Source organism: Alternaria triticimaculans, assembly GCF_023758025.1.
Source record: "Alternaria triticimaculans strain BMP 0046 chromosome Unknown scaffold_1, whole genome shotgun sequence".
NCBI classification, from domain to species: Eukaryota; Fungi; Ascomycota; class Dothideomycetes; order Pleosporales; family Pleosporaceae; genus Alternaria; species Alternaria triticimaculans.
The window spans coordinates 2365608-2387649 of NW_026055958.1; the positions used below are offsets into that span (position 1 = coordinate 2365608).

At 53.9% G+C, this 22042-nt stretch overlaps 10 protein-coding genes across 10 annotated transcripts; 6 read left to right on the top strand and 4 right to left on the bottom strand.

The window, feature by feature from the left end:
- Positions 1–418: 418 nt before the first annotated feature.
- On the bottom strand, positions 419–1423 carry CFD1 (cytosolic Fe-S cluster assembly factor cfd1; the record flags this gene model as incomplete). Its single annotated transcript, XM_049361426.1, has 1 exon — positions 419–1423. One exon carries the CDS (start codon positions 1421–1423, stop codon positions 419–421), a length of 1005 nt encoding a protein of 334 aa, XP_049226709.1.
- Positions 1424–2175: 752 nt separating this feature from the next.
- J4E78_000765 (uncharacterized protein) lies at positions 2176–3022 on the bottom strand (the record flags this gene model as incomplete). The annotated part of the gene is made up of 2 exons (XM_049361427.1): positions 2176–2732; positions 2806–3022. 2 exons carry the CDS (start codon positions 3020–3022, stop codon positions 2176–2178), a joined length of 774 nt encoding a protein of 257 aa, XP_049226710.1.
- A 476-nt stretch (positions 3023–3498) lies between these two features.
- J4E78_000766 (uncharacterized protein) lies at positions 3499–7859 on the bottom strand (the record flags this gene model as incomplete). Its single annotated transcript, XM_049361428.1, has 2 exons — positions 3499–7713; positions 7761–7859. The coding sequence occupies 2 exons, from the start codon at positions 7857–7859 to the stop codon at positions 3499–3501; spliced, it is 4314 nt and encodes a 1437-aa protein (XP_049226711.1).
- A 401-nt stretch (positions 7860–8260) lies between these two features.
- HAT2 (Histone acetyltransferase type B subunit 2) lies at positions 8261–9801 on the top strand (the record flags this gene model as incomplete). Its single annotated transcript, XM_049361429.1, has 3 exons — positions 8261–8279; positions 8471–9578; positions 9627–9801. 3 exons carry the CDS (start codon positions 8261–8263, stop codon positions 9799–9801), a joined length of 1302 nt encoding a protein of 433 aa, XP_049226712.1.
- A 627-nt stretch (positions 9802–10428) lies between these two features.
- J4E78_000768 (uncharacterized protein) lies at positions 10429–11229 on the top strand (the record flags this gene model as incomplete). The annotated part of the gene is made up of 1 exon (XM_049361430.1): positions 10429–11229. One exon carries the CDS (start codon positions 10429–10431, stop codon positions 11227–11229), a length of 801 nt encoding a protein of 266 aa, XP_049226713.1.
- Positions 11230–11673: 444 nt separating this feature from the next.
- J4E78_000769 (uncharacterized protein) lies at positions 11674–13794 on the top strand (the record flags this gene model as incomplete). Its single annotated transcript, XM_049361431.1, has 1 exon — positions 11674–13794. The coding sequence occupies one exon, from the start codon at positions 11674–11676 to the stop codon at positions 13792–13794; it is 2121 nt and encodes a 706-aa protein (XP_049226714.1).
- A 1120-nt stretch (positions 13795–14914) lies between these two features.
- Positions 14915–16206, top strand: J4E78_000770 (uncharacterized protein; the record flags this gene model as incomplete). Its single annotated transcript, XM_049361432.1, has 2 exons — positions 14915–14999; positions 15053–16206. The coding sequence occupies 2 exons, from the start codon at positions 14915–14917 to the stop codon at positions 16204–16206; spliced, it is 1239 nt and encodes a 412-aa protein (XP_049226715.1).
- Positions 16207–16688: 482 nt separating this feature from the next.
- Positions 16689–17594, bottom strand: J4E78_000771 (uncharacterized protein; the record flags this gene model as incomplete). Its single annotated transcript, XM_049361433.1, has 1 exon — positions 16689–17594. One exon carries the CDS (start codon positions 17592–17594, stop codon positions 16689–16691), a length of 906 nt encoding a protein of 301 aa, XP_049226716.1.
- A 1554-nt stretch (positions 17595–19148) lies between these two features.
- Positions 19149–19995, top strand: J4E78_000772 (uncharacterized protein; the record flags this gene model as incomplete). Its single annotated transcript, XM_049361434.1, has 2 exons — positions 19149–19904; positions 19954–19995. The coding sequence occupies 2 exons, from the start codon at positions 19149–19151 to the stop codon at positions 19993–19995; spliced, it is 798 nt and encodes a 265-aa protein (XP_049226717.1).
- A 357-nt stretch (positions 19996–20352) lies between these two features.
- Positions 20353–21936, top strand: J4E78_000773 (uncharacterized protein; the record flags this gene model as incomplete). Its single annotated transcript, XM_049361435.1, has 4 exons — positions 20353–20358; positions 20426–21007; positions 21075–21785; positions 21847–21936. 4 exons carry the CDS (start codon positions 20353–20355, stop codon positions 21934–21936), a joined length of 1389 nt encoding a protein of 462 aa, XP_049226718.1.
- Positions 21937–22042: the final 106 nt, after the last annotated feature.

Below are 22042 nucleotides of genomic sequence, written 5' to 3' on the forward strand. Positions count from 1 at the left end.
GTATACTGATGACCACGACTGGAGCCTGACCAGTCACAAGAGCAGACTGCCGATGTCGGTGAGCAATATTTACTTGTCGGCAAGATGATGCGCTCCTGATTCCCTGTAGCGAGGCGTATTCACGGGTATCTGAGCAGGATTGCTGTAGTCATCTGAGCTAGAATGGTCACGTAGTAGGGCGTTGTCATAACGACGTGTAGGAGTGAAGAGGACCACATAATAGCGAAGCACGGAAAGTGGATGTCAAAGACTATACAAAGGTCAGCATTCCTTGAACTTCCTCCAGGGGAAGCAAAGACTCACCGGCACTGTTAGAACATCGAGATAGGGAGGGGTATCTATTCTTCTATATCTTTGATCTTATCTTTTCCGTCTCTTCGCCATGCCTACCATTGAGGATGAACCATTTTACACATACTCACACAATCCTTCCGATATCCCCCTTCAACCTCGTCACAAACTCGTCAAATAGCGGCGCCAACGAACAATCCCGGTACTTATCTACAAAAAGACCGCCCTTGTTTTTAAGAGCTGCGACCTCTTCAGTGTCGAGCTCTTTGCCTTGTATGACAGTACCCTTGGGGTATACGGGCCTCGTCCCACTCTCTACCAATTCCACAAACGCTGGATCAATTGGTACAGAGCCGAGGAATGGTACTTCGAACTCGGTCGCCATGACTGCTCCGCCGCCTTTGCTGAAGACATTTGTGCATTCCGAACAGTTGGGGCACACGAACCCGGCCATATTTTCCACCACGCCTAGTACCCTTATTCCGGTCTTCTTGCAGAAATTCAGCTCCTTCTTCACGTCGCTAACACTGATAGCTTGTGGGGTTGTGACTACGACGGCGCCTGCCAAGAACGGGACATGTGGATTGAGAGCAGGAGATGGCGTGGTATTCTTCAGGAGGGTTTCGAGTAGGGAGATATGTTCGTCCGAGGTACCGGGTGGTGTATCGATGAGCAGGTAATCGAGCTTTGGCCAGAGGACGTCGGTCAAGAATTGGCGCACCATGGCGGTCTTCTTTGGGCCACGCCAAATTACAGCGTCAGAGCGCGAAGCCAAAATGAATCCCAGAGACATGCATGATAAAGATCCAATCTTTTGACCATCTGCAGTCGCCGCTCCTCCCTCTTTCTGATCTGTTGTATTCCCATCCTCTCCTTCTTTCTGATGCGCAGCCAACGTCTGCTCACCATGCACGTCAACCGGTATCCACCCACCCGGCGCCTGTCTTACTTTCGCATCTTCAATACCAAAGAAGCGCGGTATACTCGGGCCCGTCAAATCTATATCCAAGACACCAACCGAATGTCCTTGTAGCGATAGCGTGAGGGCGAGTTGCGTAGTTACGCTCGATTTTCCGACTCCGCCTTTGCCGGAGAGGACGAGGACGATGTTGCGAATGTTTTCGAGAGGCATCGCGAACACGGAGGCTCTGATAGCCTGGGTATATATGGACGCGGGGGTCGGTGGGGTTTGCGTTGACGGGGGCTGATGGGAAGTGGTTCGTTGTAGGGGGGTGTATGCGATTTCGAGTCCCACAAACTATCGTATTAATCCGGAGCGTCGTCAGATGGGCGGGAGGAGGGGTGGTGTAGAGGGTGTCGCGGATGGCGCATGATGTGAGTGAATGAGGGTTGTGGAGCGCGCTTTGAAATCCAACGACCTGAAAGTGGCGGTTTGCGGCGAGATCGGAGGTCCGACCTTGACCCGAGCAGGCCTACCTTACTACCAGCGCATTACCTCCCACGAACTCTGAAGGTTATTATAATATGGTTATCTTGATAAACGGCAAATGGTCATCCTCACAAACTCGAATTGACTCTAAACTCTTGCATTTAATACATGGCAACACATGGACATATGTGACTGTACCAGAATCAGTATACCTGCCTTAAGCGTCTTTCATGATGACCAAGCCCACGATAACATCTCAGCCATGAATTCGGGAAATCATGTGCTCGAGGCAGCAGCATATCCGCTTTGAGCACATGATCTACCGAACTCATGGCTGAGATGTTACCGGGAACACAGTTCCAAACCCGACCGCATGGAGCAAGTCAAAACCTGGACATTTGATGATCAAGCCCAAAAGGTCATTCCATATCTGGTATCAAATATAATCCCATTTTCCAATCCGGTTCTTCGCAAGTATGTTGACCGCGTTTTCCCTAAACAGCAGCCTTCTTCAGCGGCACCTCCTCACCAACAACCAATCTGTATCCCTCAGCACCCTTCTCGGTCTCCAAGTCCTTAGGCGTCGCCGCCTTGGCGCCCACTTCAGGAAAGCTAAACGCCTTGCTCCTGCCACCCTCCAGACCCTTCCAAACACCGACCGTGTTCCAGTTGGTCCATGTCAGCGCGCCAACCCACGGCTGCACATTCCACCCCAGTTCCAGTGTGACGTCCGTCCTGTTGCCCAGCTTGCCCGTAATGTCGGTAATCTTGTACTTGGGCTTCTGGTTATCGAGGTGGAGTTCACCGACGGGGTAGGGCGACGCGGTCTTTTGCTTGGATGCAGCGCGTTTCTTGGCGGATTGCTTGGGCAGCTTGGACTTGGGGTCGGGGTGGATGAAGTGGTTTTGGTTCCAGGGCGAGGACTTTGAGGCGACGATGGCATCCCAGATGATGGCTTCGGAGGGGGGTTCGGAGGCGCGGGTGGAGGGGTAGACGGCCTTGAGGTAGACAAAGACTTGCTTCGTGTTCCAGTTGAAGAGGGAGCTGAGGTCTGCATGGAGGCGTCAGTCAGGATGTTTGAAAGCTTGGCCGCAGCGTGATTGCGACTCGTGTGAGAGACGTACCAGCGTCTAGATCGAACTTGACATGCGCATACTCCTCCCGCTTGGGTGAGTAGTAGTGCGGCCGGCCTCTCACTACCTGTACATTGCGCAGCGATATACTGGCCGTCGGGTTCTGCGGGGAGACGAAGCTGCTCAGCGCGATGATACTCGCGACTGTGAAAGCGACTGTGGTAAAGAAGCCAAAGACATTCTGGAGACGCACAAGCGTCGAATGCATTGTGAAATGTGTAGGGTGAGCGCAGAGCCCAGTCTATCAACCTCTTTCGGCCACGAGAGGTAGAAGGAACTGTTGAAGGTGGGCGTGGAGATGTAGCCTTGGGTGGTCCTAACACGTATCTGGACTCTTGCGCGGAGGTCGGAGCTCAGCCCTATGAGACCAGGGTTCACCTATTCCACGCTAGTGCATCATCGTCTCATGTCAGACGAGTGGACATTGTCACAAGTACACATGTTCGAGTGGGCTTAAGTTTATTGTTGCTGCTACCGACGACTCAATATGGGTATCAGGCTACACCACTCCTATCATCCAACGTTATCTTCCCAAACCTTGAGCTCTTTCCCTGACATGTACGCGCATCGTCTATGCATCCCTCCCAGATGTGTTCACGCTGAACGCCGCAACGCCACGCTAACTTACTTTCTGGGACGCTCAAACAATAACGAACAGACGTTTAAATGATCGAGAAGAAGACTCTACTGTGCAGCAGGTTGCGCGCCGCCCCTTGGGCCTCCACGCCCACGGAATCCGCCACGACCACGGCCTCGTCCTCTACCACCACGTCCGCCATCTAGATTGGCCGGCGGTGGTACGTTAGAGTAGTTTCGCGGCTGGAAGTTCGGGTTGTTAGGAACAACTCCCTCCGCTGGGTCAGTGTTGTCGATGACAGTGAAGCCACCACGGCCCTTGTGGCCTCCTCGTCCACGGGGAACGAAGTCTGCTGAGCCACCTCGGAGGTTACCGCGAGCGTTGCCGCCGTTTGGAGCTTGGTTCTGGTTCTGCGCGGGCTGGCCATTTGCTTGTCCACCACGGGGCGCGAATCCGCCACGGCCACCACGAGGTGGTCCGCCATGAATCGGGAGGGTCTGCTGCTGTCCTTGAGATTGCTGTGGTCCTGGGCTTTGGCGTGGTGCGAAGCCTCCACCCCGTCCGTTCGCGCCTCCGAATGCTCCTCGGTATGACCCACGGAGAGGTGCTGGCGTACCCGCTGGAACGAGCTGAGGACCCCCAGGGGCACCGAAGCGAGGCATGTTGTACGATGAAGGTACTTGTTGTGGGCGCTTCGCGGCAGCAGCACTGGAATAGTGGACGACCTGCTGATCCGTCATATTGAGAACTGCAGTTGCTGGAACAGTGGATCCTCTGAATGGCGAACAGCGGTCTCCGAGCGATGTACCGCTCATAAAGGTGGCATCGAACACAACATCCAGCAGCAAAACACGTGCGGTGCGGGTCTTGCCAACCACGGTACCTGATGATCCAATTGGTACCCTTCCAGAGTCCTGAACATAGACGATGCGATCGCCAATGCTAAAGTTCTGGTGTCCAAGACGCTGCTCCGCGTCAGATGGCTTGAGCAAGGCAACACGTGGCACCTTAGCAACAGTCTTGGGCTCAACTTCTTGTGTAAGTGGGAAGTTGGCATCAGCCGCTTGCTCGATGAGCTTGACTGTATCAGAGTCGAGCTGCTCGGCGTCCAAGGGTACTTTCTCAAAGTTCTTGGTTTGGACACTCTTTAACCAGGCTCCAATCTCCTTGACCTTCTGCTTTGCCACCTCGGGAGGATAAAAGTCAGTGTCCTCCCATCCATCACCTGTCGGGTTGTTGATAATGGCGGCAACAAACTCTGGGAACTTGATCATGTACTGCGCCAAAAGGTCCATCGCTTTCTGGCTGTACTCCCAGCCGTTGGCTGATTTACGAGAATAGCCCAACACCTTGAGCTTCTTCGCCTCGAATTTGAGGTTCAACCCAAGGTTGAGCTTGAGACCACTTGAGTTAACGTTGAAAGAGGACGTGAGCTTGGACAATGCAAGCGGCGGCATGTTCAGTTGCCTTGCCACAACGTAAGATGGAACATAGGGTGTTGACCTTTCAGCCTTGCTGACAACTTCACGTCCAAAATGCGGCTCTTGCTTCTTGAGCTTGGCGACCATGATTGTAGCCTTGTTGTCGGCATGGCTGACGACTTGCAGAGGACGGCCATAGGCGTAGTCTCCGAGATAGAATGCGCGTGCTCCTTCGGGGAATTCCTCCTCGATAGGAAGTGCCTCTTTCTCCAGGAAGCGAGGGTCTGCGCTGAAGACGTCGTCTACGACTGTCTGGGTCGCGTACTCCACTTGCAGGCCAGCAACCTCACCGTACTCCTTGATGGTGGCTCCTTCGTCAGTCTTCCTAAGTCCCTTGAGCATTTCTACGTGCACAAGGGACTCAATTTCTCCGACGTTGATACCGAGGCGCTTGCTGTACTGGTTTTCGATGCGGTTGGCCGTCTTCTTCCAATTGGAGATCTCCTGTGGACCATGAGGAATAGCAACAGGTGCAGGAGATGGGCCATCCTCGGGCAAAACGTAGTCGAATAACTCGTCCGATACTTTGACCACTTTCGCTTCGTGTAAGAAAGGGTAACCAACGTGAACTGCCTTGCCCAGCTTGGCCTGCGCGTGAGAGACAGACTGTCGTGGCTCTGTATCAAGGAGTGTGATAACCATGCTTTCGTTCCGGCTATCTTGCATGAAAACATTGACGCCTGCAAACTCCAGCTTGCCATGGAACGGCAAAGTCTTTAAACTGGGAAAGCCAGCCAATGCCTCGGCTCCCAGCTTAACACCGTCCATGAGGCCAATGTAATACTCCAGTCCTTCCATGGTCGGCAGGTCGAATATGTTCTCGATGCATTTGCAGTGGGGAAGGTCCGGAAAAACGCCTGGCAGAGATGACTGATACACGAAATCCAGATCTTTGGCGTATGTGAACTTGAGAGAAACACCAAATGAATTACGCATCTTTTCATCTGGCGTCAAGTCATTCTCCTTAGTGGCCATGGCCTTGAGCAGACGGTCCTCTTGGATGAACGGAATCTTGACAACAGCCTCCCAGTCCTGTTTCTTTCCGTTCATATCGAGAGTAAAGTCTCGGGGATAGAAATCGATGATGGGAGAGTCCTCGTTTGTCATGAGAGGATGGTACGCTTTCGGTACGATACTCTTACTGCGGTCGGGCAGTACACCCATCAACTGCTGGAAAGGCTTGAACGGCTGTCCAAGCTTGAAGTTGATGTCCGCTTTCAGACCCCGCTTGACGTCAGAAATCATAGGCGAGTAGTGGTAGCCATAGTACCATGGCCATGACGCTACTCCGCGGTAGTAGTAGAAAAGAACCCATTGCAATCCTTGCACGTAGTTCTCCGTCAGTTTGCGTAGCTCCTCCTCGTTGCTGCGATCCCAATCGAATTTGCTCTTGTAGTAGTCGTTCTTCCAAGCGTCGAACTTCTCGTCGTATTTCTTTTGCATCTCAGTTTGGGCGTCTTCGGGTGAGATGTCGACAACCTTGGCCTGCTCGTACTTCTGTACGACGCGTACAATGGCTTTCGTGGATTCGTCGTCCATCTCGTCCTCGTCGTCCGAATCACCCTCGACCAGCTTAGGTGGAGCTGTAACCTGAATATGGCGATCGCCGTCGTCATTTTGTACAGTCTTCCATGGAAGATGTAGTTTGTCGGCAAGTTCCTGGACAAACTTTCGGTCCTCTGCAGGAAGAGATACAGGAAGGTCCAGCGGGGCTGGCTCTTTCTTCTCCAAGTAATCGCCCAGCCAACTCTTTACCTTGGAGAACAGAGCCTGCTGTTGGGTAGTCATAACAATCGTGCCTCGCTTCGCCGTCTTCACCATTACGTCTTCCTTTCCAAGTTTCTTGCCCTTGAACCAAGCGGCGTCGGAGTTTTCAGATTCGAAATGACGGTATTCGATGTTTGAGAGTTCATCCAACAAGATAGCCAAACGCTCCATGTTGATGACACCCTCCTCGTTGATGTATCCTTTGCCCTTGGGCAGGACAGTCTTGTAGACGTTGAACATGAGGGCCAAGGCGCCCTCGTTGATATGCAAATGTGGAAGATTGGGAAGGAAATCGTTTCCAACAAAGAAAGCCATAAGAATGAAATCGTCAATAACACGCTCCATGTCGAACGGAAAGCTGAGAGCTCCGGGCTCTTCCAGTTCCTGGAACTCAAGCTCCAGGTATTCTCGCACAATGCTGAGATGCATGAGGTAGAAGTTCTGGTGTTCCAACTCCTTGGACTTGGTTTGGCTTTGGCGACCAAACGTCACCTCCTCACGCAGTAAACTGAAGTGGGGATCGTGGCTGAGCAGACCCAACATGATCAGGTCGGCATCGAGACCGTACAGGCAGTGGCGGCGGTTCGGGTCGTAGCCCGGCTGTGCCTTGGCCTGACGGATGTACTCCATGACCTTGTGCTCTCCCTCTCCGGGGACCTCGTGACCAGACAGTACGACTTCCACGCCCTGCCAATCTATGTCCTCGGAGACCTTCTTGTTGATGAAGTACTTGAGCTGCTGCGTGAGCTTCGCCATGAAGGCAGTGCCTGGCGTAATGCAGTTGCTGTCGAACGCTTCCTCCGTCGGCATCTCTACGCCTTCGCGGATAGCCTTCTCCCGAGCCTTTTCAGTATCGAGAGCGGTTCGGAAACGTCGTGCACGCTGCTGGTTCATCTTGGCGCGCGGGGCGACACCATCGATGGCCATGAAGAAGAGCTGCTTGGGCTTGATCTTGCCAAACAAGTGCTCGATGTAGTTGAAGATGGAGATGAACATCTGATCTTCGGACTTGCGCGCCGTGACGCTGTCGGAATCGTTGTGGGTGCAATTGTGAATAATACCGTTCATGTCAAGCTGTGACTGTTAGCTAGGCGCATCAATTGCGACACACGGGTACCTACGTAGAGACAGTCGAATTCGGGGATGCGGTTTTCGGCAATGAGCTGCGAAATACCGGGATACCTTTCGGACATCCATCGAAAGAACTTGGGAACACCCATGATTGCTACTGTCTAGGAATAGCTGAAGATGGATGGATATGGTGGTGAGGCGGCGATGCACCTTGTGTGTACAAGTGGCGGGGGTGAGAGTCGCAAAGAGGGCAACGGGGAGGAAGATGTGATAGGGAGAAGCGCGCAAAGGCGCTGTGAGTGGGAGGGCGAGAGAGAGTATGGGGTGGTGGTTCTCGACGCTGGGGTCTTCAAAGAGTCGGAGTGATGCTCATCGACGCAATGGATATGCTGGCGGCGACTGCCAAGCAGGTGGGGCGCTAAGGGATCGACATCGGGGTTGGTCCAAACGCGACTTTTGGGAGCGCGTCGTGCCTCTTCCACGCTTTACACACGCAGCATTCCATACAATACACTTTGCCCGTGACTTCGAGTACGATCGCAAACACATTATGGACGAGACTATGAGCGGTAAGTTCATTTCCTGTTGGAAAGTGTGGTCCGCGACAGCGTCATGCCGACCAACAGCAAGCTTCGCTTTACCATTCGCATCGATACAGTCGGCGCATGGCATCCAAGCTCGCTACCGGATTCCTACAGTCACCCACGTCTCTTAAATTTATTTAAAGTGCCCCAACGCCTGATACTAATTCCACCGACAGACGCTCTCGATTCCCGCGAGATGGACGACCAAGAACAGACCGAGCAGAAGATCATCAACGAGGAGTACAAGATGTGGAAGAAGAACAGTGTCTTCCTCTACGATATGCTGTACGGCCGCGCGCTCGAGTGGCCGACGCTCACAACACAATGGCTGCCGGACAAGAAGCCCGTCGAAGGCACCAACATGAGCCAGCACCGCGTCATCCTCGGCACCCATACGTCAAACCAAGCCCAGAACTACCTCCAGATCGCCCATTGCGAGATACCAGACGCCCGCGTTCCAGACCTTACCGAGCTCAACGAGGAGCGGGGAGAGATTGGCGGCCACGGCAATGCGAAGCGACCCTTTGACTTCAAGATTGTGCAGAAGATCAACCACCCCGGCGAGGTCAACAAGGCCCGCTACCAGCCTCAGAATCCCGATATCATAGCGTCGCTCTGTGTCGATGGCAAGGTGCTTATCTTCGACCGGACCAAGCATCCGTTGCAACCAAAGGACGACACCATCAAGTTCGAGGCGGAGCTTGTGGGTCACAGCAAAGAGGGCTTTGGCTTGAGCTGGAGTCCTTTGAAAGAAGGACATCTGGTGACTGGTAACGAAGATACTACAGTCAAGACATGGGACATCAAGAGTGGCTTCTCTAAGAACAGCAAGACCATCAGCCCGACGGCAACATACAACATCCACAGCGCAACCGTCAACGATGTCCAATACCACCCAATCCACAACCAGCTCATCGGTACCGCGTCAGACGATCTTACCTGGCAAGTCATCGATACTCGTCAGGAGGCATACAAGAAGGCGCTGTACAGGAAGGAAGCCCACGAAGACGCGGTCAACTGCATCTCGTTCCACCCCGAGTTTGACTCGATGCTTGCGACGGGTTCTGCCGACAAATCGGTGGGAATCTGGGATCTTCGCAACATCGACAAGAAGATACACAGCCTGCAGAGCCATCGCTCAGATGTCATCGGTCTGCAGTGGCACCCGCAAGACGCTGCTATCCTTGCCAGCTCTAGCTACGATCGCCGTGTCCTCCTCTGGGATTTCAGTAAGATAGGCTCTGAACAGACGGAGGATGAGCAAGAAGACGGGCCCCCTGAGCTGTAAGTAGTTCCGAACCTATGTCCGGCTCCTGTACTAACTTCTCACAGATTGTTCATGCACGGTGGATTCACCAACCGAATCTGCGACTTTGACTGGAACAAGAACGACCCTTGGCTTATGATGGGTGCTGCCGAGGACAACCAGCTGCAGATCTTCCGCCCTGCGCGCAAACTTGTCGAGCCGCTTAACAAGACTGTGAACCATGGAGAGGTCTCAGACTGAGCTCCCTCATCCTCTAGACCTGTTCCTTTCTAGGTGGCTAACCCAAGGGTGTTTGCAGGTTGCGGTAACGACTTCGGCACCCGAGGAGCCTTCTCCGCCCTTTGATTCTCAGGTGATTGAAAGCGCGGGAGAGGCTTCAGAAGAAGAGGTTTCTAGACGTTCTGAGAGTTCTGAGCTTTCTGATCCTCCTCCATGGAACACACTCGCAGACGAAACAGTTCTTGATACTCGCCTTCGTAGCGGCCGTGAACGTTGATCACAACGGAGTGGTGGTGGAGCAAAGTGAGAACATGAGATTGGTGTTGGGCGCAACAGCTTAGTGATATCCTTCTCGAATTCTTTTCAGAATACAGTTCCGTAGAATCATGAGTCAGAATGCGTCCGTTATAACATACCACTGTCTCATTGCATGAAGCTCTTGAGTAAGCAGTGCTCAATGCCAGCCATGGACTGATTGTGAGGCCTGTGCTAGCTAACCTCCGAGGTACGAACTATCTGGTCCCCGCAATCGTCATCCGATCTCTCACGCACCCGCCATGTGAAAGCAACATCACCAGCCAAGACCCCACAGCTGGGCTTGCAATCACAGGCATAAACACCATTTCGCCAATAGAAGACTAGCCCACGATGCTCCTCCTCGGTCTCACCGGCTCCATCGCGACGGGCAAGTCGACCGTGTCGTCTATCCTCTCCAAGGCGCCCTACTCGCTCCCCATCGTAGATGCCGATCTCATCGCGCGACAAGTCGTCGAGCCCGGCACACCAGGCTACGATGCCATCGTCGAACACTTTCTGCCTACTACGCCTGACCTCCTCATCCCCGATGCGACACCCAAAGGACGCCCGCTGAACCGGCCAGCACTGGGGCGGAGAGTCTTTGGCGGCGGAGAAGAGAAGGAGCGCGACAGGAAGAAGCTGAACAGCATCGTGCACCCTGCAGTGCGCAAGGAGATGTACAGGCAGATGGTGTGGGCCTATCTGCGCGGCAACTGGGCAGTCGTGCTAGACGTCCCTCTCCTCTTCGAAAGTGGCTGGGAACGCTACTGCGGCACAATCCTTGTTGTCGGCGTCTCGGACCCTGCGATACAAATAAAGCGCCTGCGAGATCGCGACTCTCACCTTACCGAAGAGGATGCGCGCAACCGCGTCATGAGTCAAGGCGACGTGCGCGAGAAGGCCGAGCGCTGTTTACGGAGGGGTCCGGGAAATGGCGTCGTAGTCTGGAATGACCACGACAGGAGTTACCTAGAGAAGGAGATACAGAGAGTCATGGAGGACGTCAGGAATAACAGCCCGCGATGGTGGAGTTTCCTCCTCTGGGCCTTCCCGCCGTTTGGAGCCATGGCTGGCGCGTTGAGCTGGTACAGGATGCGCAACGTGCAGCTACAGTGGGAACAGGAGAAAAAGCGGGAGAAGGCGAAGCTATAGGAGGTGGGTTGATGCGTTGACTCAGACGCCTTTGCTTCGAGGGTAACAGAGGGTCGGTGCTGGTGCGTGTTGGTGTTTGTTGGATGTGCGCATAGGTATTCTAGCAATTGGCAGCACGGGCGCTGTGTCACGGTAAATGTTTTCAAGTCTCTCAATGTGTCTCTGTGTCTGTCGTGTCTTGCAAACATGTCTCTTCGCTCTGCATATCGTACTTTCGTTGTCGTTGTGTGTCTATCATGCAGCAGGCAAAAGGCTGTTCACCTTCACCTCTGCTCCACTATTTTGGATATGCCGTCATCCAAGTCCTCACCACACCGACGCTTCTTCGTTCGCCCCGCTGCACGCAAATCTGCTAATCGAAATAACTCTGTCTGCAAAACATACATTTGCGAGCGTCTATCCCACGCTCCTTCCGAACTCCGACCATACGACTACAATGCAGACATGAGTTCCATAACCCCCCAATCTTTCGTCGATGACGGCGGCTCTTTCACGAAGCGCACGCCTCGCGGGCTTGACCACGGCCATGTCGCGAAGTGGGTTACCAGCAACAGCTCAGATACCTCAGCCTATACCGGCAGTTTCATCGATGACGGTGCGGACATGCACCTTCCACCGGGAGCAGCCCCAGGCTTTGGCCCAATCGATACACGCTTCTACAACCAGAGAAAACGACCACAGCCCAAGGATGGTGCAGGTACAATGTGGAACGAAGACATGCAAAAAGCGATTAGTGGAGATATACAACGGAATTTGGAGAAGATCCGAGGCCTAGGTGGACTAGAAGTGAAGAAGTCAGATCGCAATCAGGGTACGAACGAGACAGCTGGCGGACGAGGAGAGAAGAAAAAGGATACAGTAACGATTCCTATGCCACCTCAATGGGGGACGTTCGTCATCAAAGCAGAGGATGGCCGCGTTATCATCGTGGACAAAGACGGAGAGTTCGACTCTGGACCACAAAAGGCTGTCAGTGAGCAACAGCGACCATGGGTCAAAGCAGCGTCAACGATCGAACCAGCCTCCCCTGCTCGCCCTTCATTCCCCCCATCACCACCGAAACACTGCAACTCTACCCGTCCGTCGAAGGAAGCTTCTGGCGACAGCCGGAAGCAGAAGACTAAAAGTGAAAAGAAGGATAAGAATAAGAAGTCTCGCCAGTCACACCACTCACCACCCAAAGCCCTCACGCCTATCCCTGAGTCGGACTACGAAGATGGCTACTTGCCTTATGACGGCGAAGATATAGGGTCGCCAACAGGCTTCATGATGACGGGTGGAGCCAGTGGTTGGCCTTCTAGCAAACCTACATCTGTTGCGTCTCCAGCTATATCTGTGAGCGATGGCTACGAATACATCGCTCCAGGCTCACCGCTCAAGACGATCAGTGAGGGATTCAGATACGTCACACCAGCCTCAAGGGGCTACAAACAAGTTGTCCCAAAGTCGGACTCATGGGTCGAAGAGAAGAGATCATCACCTGTGCGTTCACTACCTGGAGGATGGCCGTCTCCCGAGCTGTCTCCAGTCAAGGAGAACCGTGAGGCAGGTCCAGAAAGGTCTTGGGACGGTGGGCAGTTTGAGGGTGCGTGGAAAGCGGCCAGTCCAAGTCATTCACACAAGAGCGACAGATCGCACCGTATGAGCAGGAGCGGCAATGCACGAACCTCCAAGAAAGACTTTGACAATGGCTCGGTAAAGAGCCATTCGACCTACAGAGCGCCTACAGTTGAAGATGCGCCCAGTGACTCTTCGAGAGAGAAAGAAGATCACATTGCAACTGGATGGGGAGGCAGTGTGAAGAGCGACGTTTCTCATGACTGGGATGCCAACAAGAAGAACAGCGAAGAGAACGACAAGACAGCTGGATGGGCTTCACCTCTAAACAATCCTCACCCATATACATGGGGAAGCACCAAATCTCCCAGCGAGAAAAGCTGGAGCAATAGGCCTAAAGCCGCCGACAATCCTGCCTGGACTGGCATTGAACCCTTTACTTCCCAGAGCGTAGTCAACAGCCCTACGACTTCACGTGTCGGCGGTTTAACGCGTCCTTCAAGCAATACTGCATGGGATGGCTTCGAAATAAGTAAAGGGACTAGTGATGCCGGTGTGGTCGGCACAGATAGTGAGCGCGGATCTCTAGGGAATCAAAGTCGAGTCTCTAGTCAGCCGCCTACACACCGGTCTCATCGTAGTCACGACACCCGTACTAGTCACAGGAGTAACAGACACGGAAAAACTACTGGATGGGAGGACGCCCAAGCAGGCTGGGCTGGTGGCAGTCAGACTAGCTATAAGAGCCAGAACTCCCATCAGCCTGATGCTGCGACCGGGTGGCCTAGTAGTCGTGCCGCCAGTCAAACGAGCTGGGATGGCGAAAAAGCTCATGTCAACTATGGCGATGACTGGGATGACGGAGATAAGGGCAAGGGAAATTTTGCGAATGGCTTCGATGAGAACAATGCGACATACTTAAATGACAATTGGGGTGGTATTCCAGTCCGAGTGGGGAGTCGCGCGGGGAGCAGGGCTTCAAGGCAAAGTGGTGACGGCTGGGAGTAAGCAGAAGACGCGACCACGCGACGTGACTGCAAGGGAAAAAGCAAACGGAGACATTGCAATGGAAAGAAACTCTGAATCAACTGCTCGAGCATACACAACCATCGGAAACACTAGCTGCAAGTTTGAAAATGCTTCACGGGATTGCCAATCTGCTATAACTGAAGGGATGCATGGCAATTAATATGCGCATCGGCAGTCAGCATGGGAAGCCAACAGAAAGTCAGCTCGACATGCATGATCCAGCAAATTCGCGTGCATCCTGCCTCATCGCGTCGAGCAGAGGGAACCCCGCTGCATATAGGTGCGCGTCGAAACACCAACGCGATGCTCGAAGACCAGCAGATGGTCCGGACTTCACCAGGTCGCCAACCACCTATGACACCATGACATCTCTGTGACAAGTGACAAACGCAGACCAACGTACAAGAAGCCTCGGACAGCGTCTCTACTGCACGCACTATGCCTCAGCACGCTGCAAGGCCCGGGATGAACGCGCAAAATCGAACCAGCGTTCACGTCCATATCGCGAGCGCGCAAAGTCGCGTTTTGGTGGCGCAAGTGACACTGCAGGTGGATCCGGAGCTTCCTGGCCAATGGACTGCGTTACATGCCGGGGCTTGGAGGGTCAAAACCAGTTTTGCATGATAGTTTCGGGACATGATCCTGGTCTGAGTGGAGAAGACGGACGCGATTGTGGGAGGCGGCCCCTAAGTGCGTGATGGACACGCTAAGTACGAGGGAGACTGGGGACGCGTTGAGTGCGCCCATGTAATGGCTTCATGACCCAGTCTCGCATCCTTCTTTCTCCCATCTCTTCTCTTCAGACTTGATCGTGTCCAAGTTCTCTGTCGTTGACTCAGCTCCCTCTATTCACTGTTAGAGTCGTAGTCGAGACATTTGTTGTTGTTCTTGTTTTCGGTCTGCCGCCTTGGACCTAGTCGCGCGCTCCAGCTCAAACGAGATACGATAACCACCCCACCTTTCGCACCTTCCGTCCCAACGACAATCACCTACAACACCACTACCCCGATATCTCAATCGCGTCAATTGATCTTTCGGGCCGATATACCTTCTTCACATCACTTCAATCGCTATCACAACATTACCGACAGTCTCTACCATGGCCACCTCTACGCGCCAGCCGTTTGCCGAGCTTGGCTCGTCACGTCTCCAGGTACTCCAGAGCGCGAAGAACAGGCAAAATGGTAAATAGCTTCACTCCACGTGCCGTTGCATTCACTAAACGCGTATGCGACAGCTCTTACGCCAAACTTCGCGTCTCAGCAGGGCCTGAAGTCAATTCCTACGCCGTCGACGGGTAAGCGCCAGCGCGCACCCGAGATCTTCGAAGATGCCGATTCCGAGAACATGGACCCGTCCATCTTCAACAGCCCAACCAAGAAGTCCAAGACAGCCAGCCACAGCGATGCAGGATACATCAAGCCGGCCAACTTCTCCATCTTCACTTCGGCGGCCAAGCCCAGTGCCAGCAGCCTCAATGCGACGCCTTCCGTCCCGTCTGTGCGCAAAGCACTTTCGTCACCCAACACTGCCAAGTCAACACCCATCTCCACCAGCCGCGGCTCACCTAAGAACAAGCGTCTCCATGCTGTTTCAAAGCGTCGCGCATCTAGCTCGCCCTTCCGACGCGTCGACCCCCCATCCTTCACACAGAGCAGCCCCAGCCTACCCTTCTCCATCGACGCGGCACTCAGCGGCTCCATCTCGACTTACACACCCAAGGCCCCCACCGTAGCCGCCACGCCTGTTTCAGCACCCGCCCCGCAGACCCCAATCGTCGATGACAGCATGCCCAAGAGCTGGTTCTTCGAGATCCACGAGGACACACCCGAGCAGGAAGCCGCAAACCTTATGGAGCACTCCGCATCTGTTCTCGACATTTCATCCGACGATGACGCAAAGACCAAGGCCAGCAACGAGGACCGCGGCAAGGAGAACGTCCCACCACCAGACTTCCTCGCTCAGCAAACTCGCAAGCGCAACCACGCTTCGTCTTTTGACGACGGCTACGAGACTGATATCCTAGCCGATATGCCTGTCAAGCAACCTCGTCTTCGCAAGTTTGTCCAAGATGCCATGGATGAGGACCGGAGGCCACTGGGTGACCTTGCACCAAGTGAATTCTATGCCGAAGGCTGTGACGCTACCTCGTACGTCACTGTCGATGCTGGAATCGAGAAGCCCTCGCGTCTGTCAAACGTATTCGATGCTAGCTGTGTGACGCCGGAGAAGAAGAAGAGTGTCGTTGTTGAAGACGTACCTGCTGCTGTTGAGGAAGAGACAACATTAGCCGAAGAGGTCGCTGCTGCTCCTGCTGCTGTCGAAGTACCCGCTGTCGAGACTGTCGTCGAGACTACATCACAGACTGAGGTACCTGCCGCCGCATCATGAGCCACGCTTACTTGTGCTGCTTCGTTCCTCTTTTTCTCCACAAATTCTTGGATTACCCAATTGGCGTTTGGATCTCTTCAAGGCGTTGTTGCTAGCCTGTCACGATGTCCACTGTTTATGGCCATGTCCACGCTTAGTTACGTATATACGATCGATATGGGGCGTTTTCGGTTGGCTGGTTGTTGTCTTATGATACCTTTACTGCAAGCGCAGGTCTGTCTTGCTTGATTAATACGATTACTTTCACTTTGAAAAACTTATTCCGCTATGACATTGAACTCTGGTGACGGGGATGACTGAAAAGGTTTTCGACAGAAACAAGACAGATGCATGACTACTACTACTACATAAGAAAGTGGAGAGGTGCTAGGCCGTACAAGGTCGTGTATGTGTTATCAGAACGCTCGTCGTAAATCTATCATACGTATCCATAACCCAAATCGCTACTTCGAAACGCGGCGACCATTATCATCCCCATGACACTAAGAGCGTAGCATAGTAGGATGAGGAGAAGGCGAGCGCCCTCTCAGCATGGGCGTACTAGGCTTAAGCATGGGGCTCGCCGTAGCGCTCAGAGCGTCCAGACTGAGCTTGCTGATAGCGTCGAGATTGCCCTGGACGTCATCGTCTGTGAGGTCGAGCATCAGACGAAGCTCATTCGCCTTCAACGGCGCTCCCAGCCCCACCATCAACTGTTCCTTGTCCACCGAGCCGGGCACGTCGTAGTAGTACCACCTGTAGTCAATATCTTCCAGCCGATGTGGCTCCGCAGGCGTCGTGAGCCGCGCAGCAACGCGGCGTACGTCCATGCCGAACACACCAGATATAGATGGCTCGGTGCCGATTCCGCCCAAGCTGGCTTCCGCTCTGCCACGGAGGGGTCCGGGGACCTTGGCGTCCTTCTCGATGGGCGTCTCGTTGATGCGGTTCGAGGCGCCTGCGTCGCGCAATTTGGCGCGCTTGAAGGTTGCGTTCTTGAGCTCGGTCAGGCCGAGGACGATGTAGAGTGGCTTGCCCGCTTTGATCTGCTCGGCCATCCAGATGCGTGCCTCGGGGTCGTTGCAGACGGCCTGGAAAGCTCTTGACGATGATTGCGTAGTCCGTTGTATCATCTGCTCGGCCTTGACAGTGAGCAGGTTCGGCTGCCTGTATATCTTTCCCAGATCGAACCTCGCGCCATAGTTGGTCGTGAATCGGCCTTCGGTGTCGACTGAGTAGAGGTCTTTGTAGCGGAGCTGGATGTGGAAGTCGTTCAGATCGTCGACCTCTGCGTGCGCTTTATCGGGGTAGAAGGAGTCGCGTTCGGGGTGTAGGGGCTCTGTAACCAGTTGGCCGACTACGAGGGCGTCGGCGGGGAGGGGCTTCGGGAGGAGTGCATTCTGCACCATTGCTGCGGACCTGCGGGTTGCGGAGAGGTAAGTGTGGGAATGTGTCTGGAACGATGCAGACGAATGTTACGTGTTAGCTATCGACCTTCAGGGGCAATGGCGAAGCATGAGCAAAAGTATGGTGAACCCCATGGCTGCGAATCGCTGCGAATCAGAGGGCTGCATCAGACCCGGTGGCAGGTGCTTGGCTAATCTAGCTAGAAGGTGCTACAAGACTACACGTTCGCGGTTTCGACGTTGATATTGGATCAAGCACCGCTCGCCGAGCGAGATACGATATCGTCGGTTTCTATTGAGATGAAATGGGAGGTTCCAAGTTTGGCCGACGAGGTGTGTCACGTGCGTCTGCGGCATCGGAGAAATGAAATTCCCATCAGCCATGCGCGGGACCGATGGAGCATGGCAAACTAAGTCAGCGTGCGGCGGATACCGGCAACGTCATGTATATTGACAATAAAGCCCCATTGATTCTGCGTGTTGAGATCGTGGATGGTTGGGAGACGGCTTCCGCATGCGTGGAGCTTCCATGGATGCGCGGTTTTCCTTCGGCCGTGCAACATCACTCACGCTCTAGGCCGGCAGTTCCAAGGTTTCCACGACCGATCGGATCCGCTTGCTACATGTCGATGTACGCAGAGATTCTCGGAGCTACCACCATGTTCGCCTGCAGCTACATGCAGGGTCCGTCAGAGTCTTCCAACAGGATCGAGCAGACGACCGATGCCTCGATGAAGAAGAAAGAGCTGAGTAACGATTACTGTATCTGCCAGGCTCCCAGTTAGCAATGCACAGCGCCTTGCTTACTAGTAGCCAAGGCTGAGCACAGTAGCACATATGGGTGTGCATTACATTCAACATGGCATAAGGTGCTCGAGTGGCAGCGTGGCGGCTTCGTACTGCACGAGCAGCTTAGACGCGCGGGTTGACACGGCCAAATGTCTTTGTCAAAGCATGAATCGCTGACAGCGCATGTCGTGTATCAATCGTGGGGTTCCACTTTGGGAATATGCAACAGCTCGGCGGCACCTAGGCAAGGCCACGAGACAAGCGTACCTAAAGTTATTAGGTTGTAGCATTGGAAAAGTCAGCCACGGGATCGGAGAAATCGATGATAACGCGTGGGAGAAAAAGCAATGCGATGGGTTCACGCGCCTGGAAGGCACGAAGAGGCGGCCCAAGCTCCCGTAGAGCAAGCTAACAGAGGGGCAGGAACGTCACAGCAACCCACCCACCCCCGTCGGTCGCTAGGATCTCAGCGGAATAGCGAAGCCAGACTGTCCACATCTTGGTGCCATTGGCGAATCACGCTCGGTGGCATGACGTCCAGAAGCTGTTAGGACGAGCCACACGTCACTGTCGACCCAGCGCCCCTCACTAACCGCTAATGCGTGAAGCTGTCCATCAAGTCTTTTCAGCCGCAGAGGAGTACTTGAACCCCTCCGTGCCCCTCCAGATCAGCCTCCATCTTCTTATTCCATCACACTCAAACCCAATCTCTCTTCTATATACCCCAAAACCTTTCTACTCTATTCACAAACCTTCACAACCGCCACAATGATCAACGTTCCCCAAGCAACCGAGCTCAAGGACCTCTTTAGCCTCAAGGGCAAGGTCGTCATCGTCACTGGTGCCTCCGGCCCTACCGGTATTGGCACAGAGGCTGCCCGAGGATGCGCTGAGTACGGCGCCGACCTCGCCATCACCTACAACTCTCGCGCTGAGGGCGCCGAGAAGAACGCAAAGGAGATGAGCGAGAAGTACGGCGTCAAGGTCAAGGCCTACAAGTGCCAGGTCAACGACTACTCCGCCTGCGAGAAGCTCGTCAACGACGTCATCAAGGACTTCGGCAAGGTCGATGTCTTCATCGCCAACGCCGGAAAGACTGCCGACAACGGTATCCTCGACGCTACCGTTGAGCAGTGGAAGGAGGTCATCGAGACCGACCTGACTGGTACCTTCAACTGCGCCCGTGCCGTCGGTCTCCACTTCCGCGAGCGCAAGACCGGCTCCCTCGTCATCACCTCCTCCATGTCCGGCCACATTGCCAACTTCCCCCAGGAGCAGGCCTCCTACAACGTCGCCAAGGCTGGCTGCATTCACCTCGCCAAGTCTCTTGCCAACGAGTGGAGGGACTTTGCCCGTGTCAACTCCATCTCCCCCGGATACATTGACACTGGTCTCTCCGACTTCGTTCCCCAGGACATCCAGAAGCTGTGGCACTCCATGATCCCCATGGGCCGTGACGCCAAGGCCACCGAGCTTAAGGGTGCCTACGTCTACTTCGCCTCTGACGCCTCATCCTACTGCACTGTAAGTTTATACGTCCAGATCATACCGTTCAAGTCACTAACAATCTCAGGGTTCCGATCTCCTCATCGACGGTGGCTACTGCGTCAGGTAAACGTATCGTCTTGACGACTTGATACGAGTGGAGGAATATAATAATGAACGACATTATGCCGGAAGACTTGAGTCCGTGTAAATAGCATCGAGACAGTAATAAAGCTTCGCAGGTTTCACTTCAAAGCCATCCATCATGTTGTCGTGATTTCGTTTCGTTCGTCCTTTTTGGTCGCTCAGAGAATCTTCTGTCTGGTCACGTAGAAGATCTCCAAAATTTACACCTTATGCTCTAACCGTAGTAACTGGTGAAAAGATTTTATGCTCGAGCGCGAAGCCCATCAGACATTGGTAGGGCGAACGCGTTGGGGACGCGCGAATCGGCTACGCACCCCCGCAGTTTAGCACGCGAGTCAGCATGATCGTCGTCTCTCAGCCGCGGCATCTCAACTCCACTACCAAATGGTCCAATACCTAGGTATGCTCTTCAGACCCACGGAAATGTCTCACAACACCACCAAGCAGACAAAATGGCGAACCCTAAGCCGCGCGCCGATACGCCTCTTCCCTCCGTAATGCAGCCTCAGAAGAAGGAAACCTTTGGCAACCTCGCCCCATGGAGCGAACCGTCGTGGTACTCCGCCCTCGCCTCCCCCTACTACAACGAGTCGCACAAGAAACTGCGCAATGCGCTTCGCACATACATCGACACAAACATAAAGCCGTACATGCTAGAATGGGAGGAAGCTGGCGAGGCTCCAGCCCAGGAACGGCACAAATGGGCGCAGACTGGTTACGCATTCGCAGACGTGCCAGAACCATATCGCCCACGCGATGTTCCGGGGCCCGCGGGCATACCTGTCGGCGACTTGGACTTGTTTCATTTGTTGATTATGACAGATGAGAATAGTAGGATAGAGGGTGGTGTAGGCGTTGCTCTGGGCGGTGGCAGCGTGATTGGTGTTCCGCCGATTGTACATCATGGAACCGAGGAGCAGAAGAAGAAGTGGTTGCCAGGTTTGTTTACTTGGGAGACTAGTTTCTGTCTAGGCATTACTGAGCCGGGTGGTGGTGTAAGTACGCCAATCTCTCAACACGTCTACAATTGTCGTTGAATCGAATACTAACCAGAGTGTGCAGTCCGACGTCGCGAACCTCAAGACTACCGCAACCAAGACCGAAGACGGAAAATACTTCATTGTGAACGGTTACAAGAAATGGATTACTGGCATGCCATGGGCCACACACATGACGACTGCCGTTCGCACCGGAGGACCTGGCGCCACTGGTATCTCCGTCCTCGTCATTCCCACCGACTCTTCCGGACTCACACACCGCCGTATTCCCAACTCAGGTCAAAAGGGTGGAGGCGCAAGCTTCGTGGAGATGGACGATGTCCGCGTCCCTGTATCCAATCTCGTCGGCAAAGAGAACGAAGGCTTTCGAATTGTGATGACTAATTTTAACAAGGAAAGGTACATAATGAGCATAGGCTGTAACAGAAAAGCGCGAACCTGCCTGAGCGAATCTTTCCACTACGCACACAAGCGACACACATTCGGCAAGCCCCTCATCTCCAACCAGATCATCGCGCACAAACTCGCTACAATTGGCCGTTATGTAGAGAGCCACTGGGCATGGCTCGAACAACTCGCATACCATATCCAGCAATCTCCGCTCGGCTGGCAGGATCCGGAGATTGCGGGCCAGATCGCCTTGTGCAAGGTGCACGGTGGCCGTATACTCGAGATGGCGAATCGAGAGGCGCAGCAGATCTTCGGTGGTGCTGGGTATCAGAAGGGTGGGCCTGGTGCTATTGTCGAGCAGATTAGTCGGGATCTGAGGATGATGGTATGTTTGATTCCTTGAAATGTGATGCATAGATTGTTATGCTGATACTAACGTGTGCTAGGTTGTTGGTGGTGGGAGTGAAGAGATCATTGCGGATTTGGCGGTCAGACAGGAGACGGCGCTTTCAAAGAAGCGGGGGTGGAAATTGTAAGTTGTAAGTTGATCTGAATGGCGCTACAGTATTAAATTATATCGTGCTGGAGTCCCAAATGTATACGCTGCTATGTTCACTTTGCTGGTTTCCTTACGATTGCATC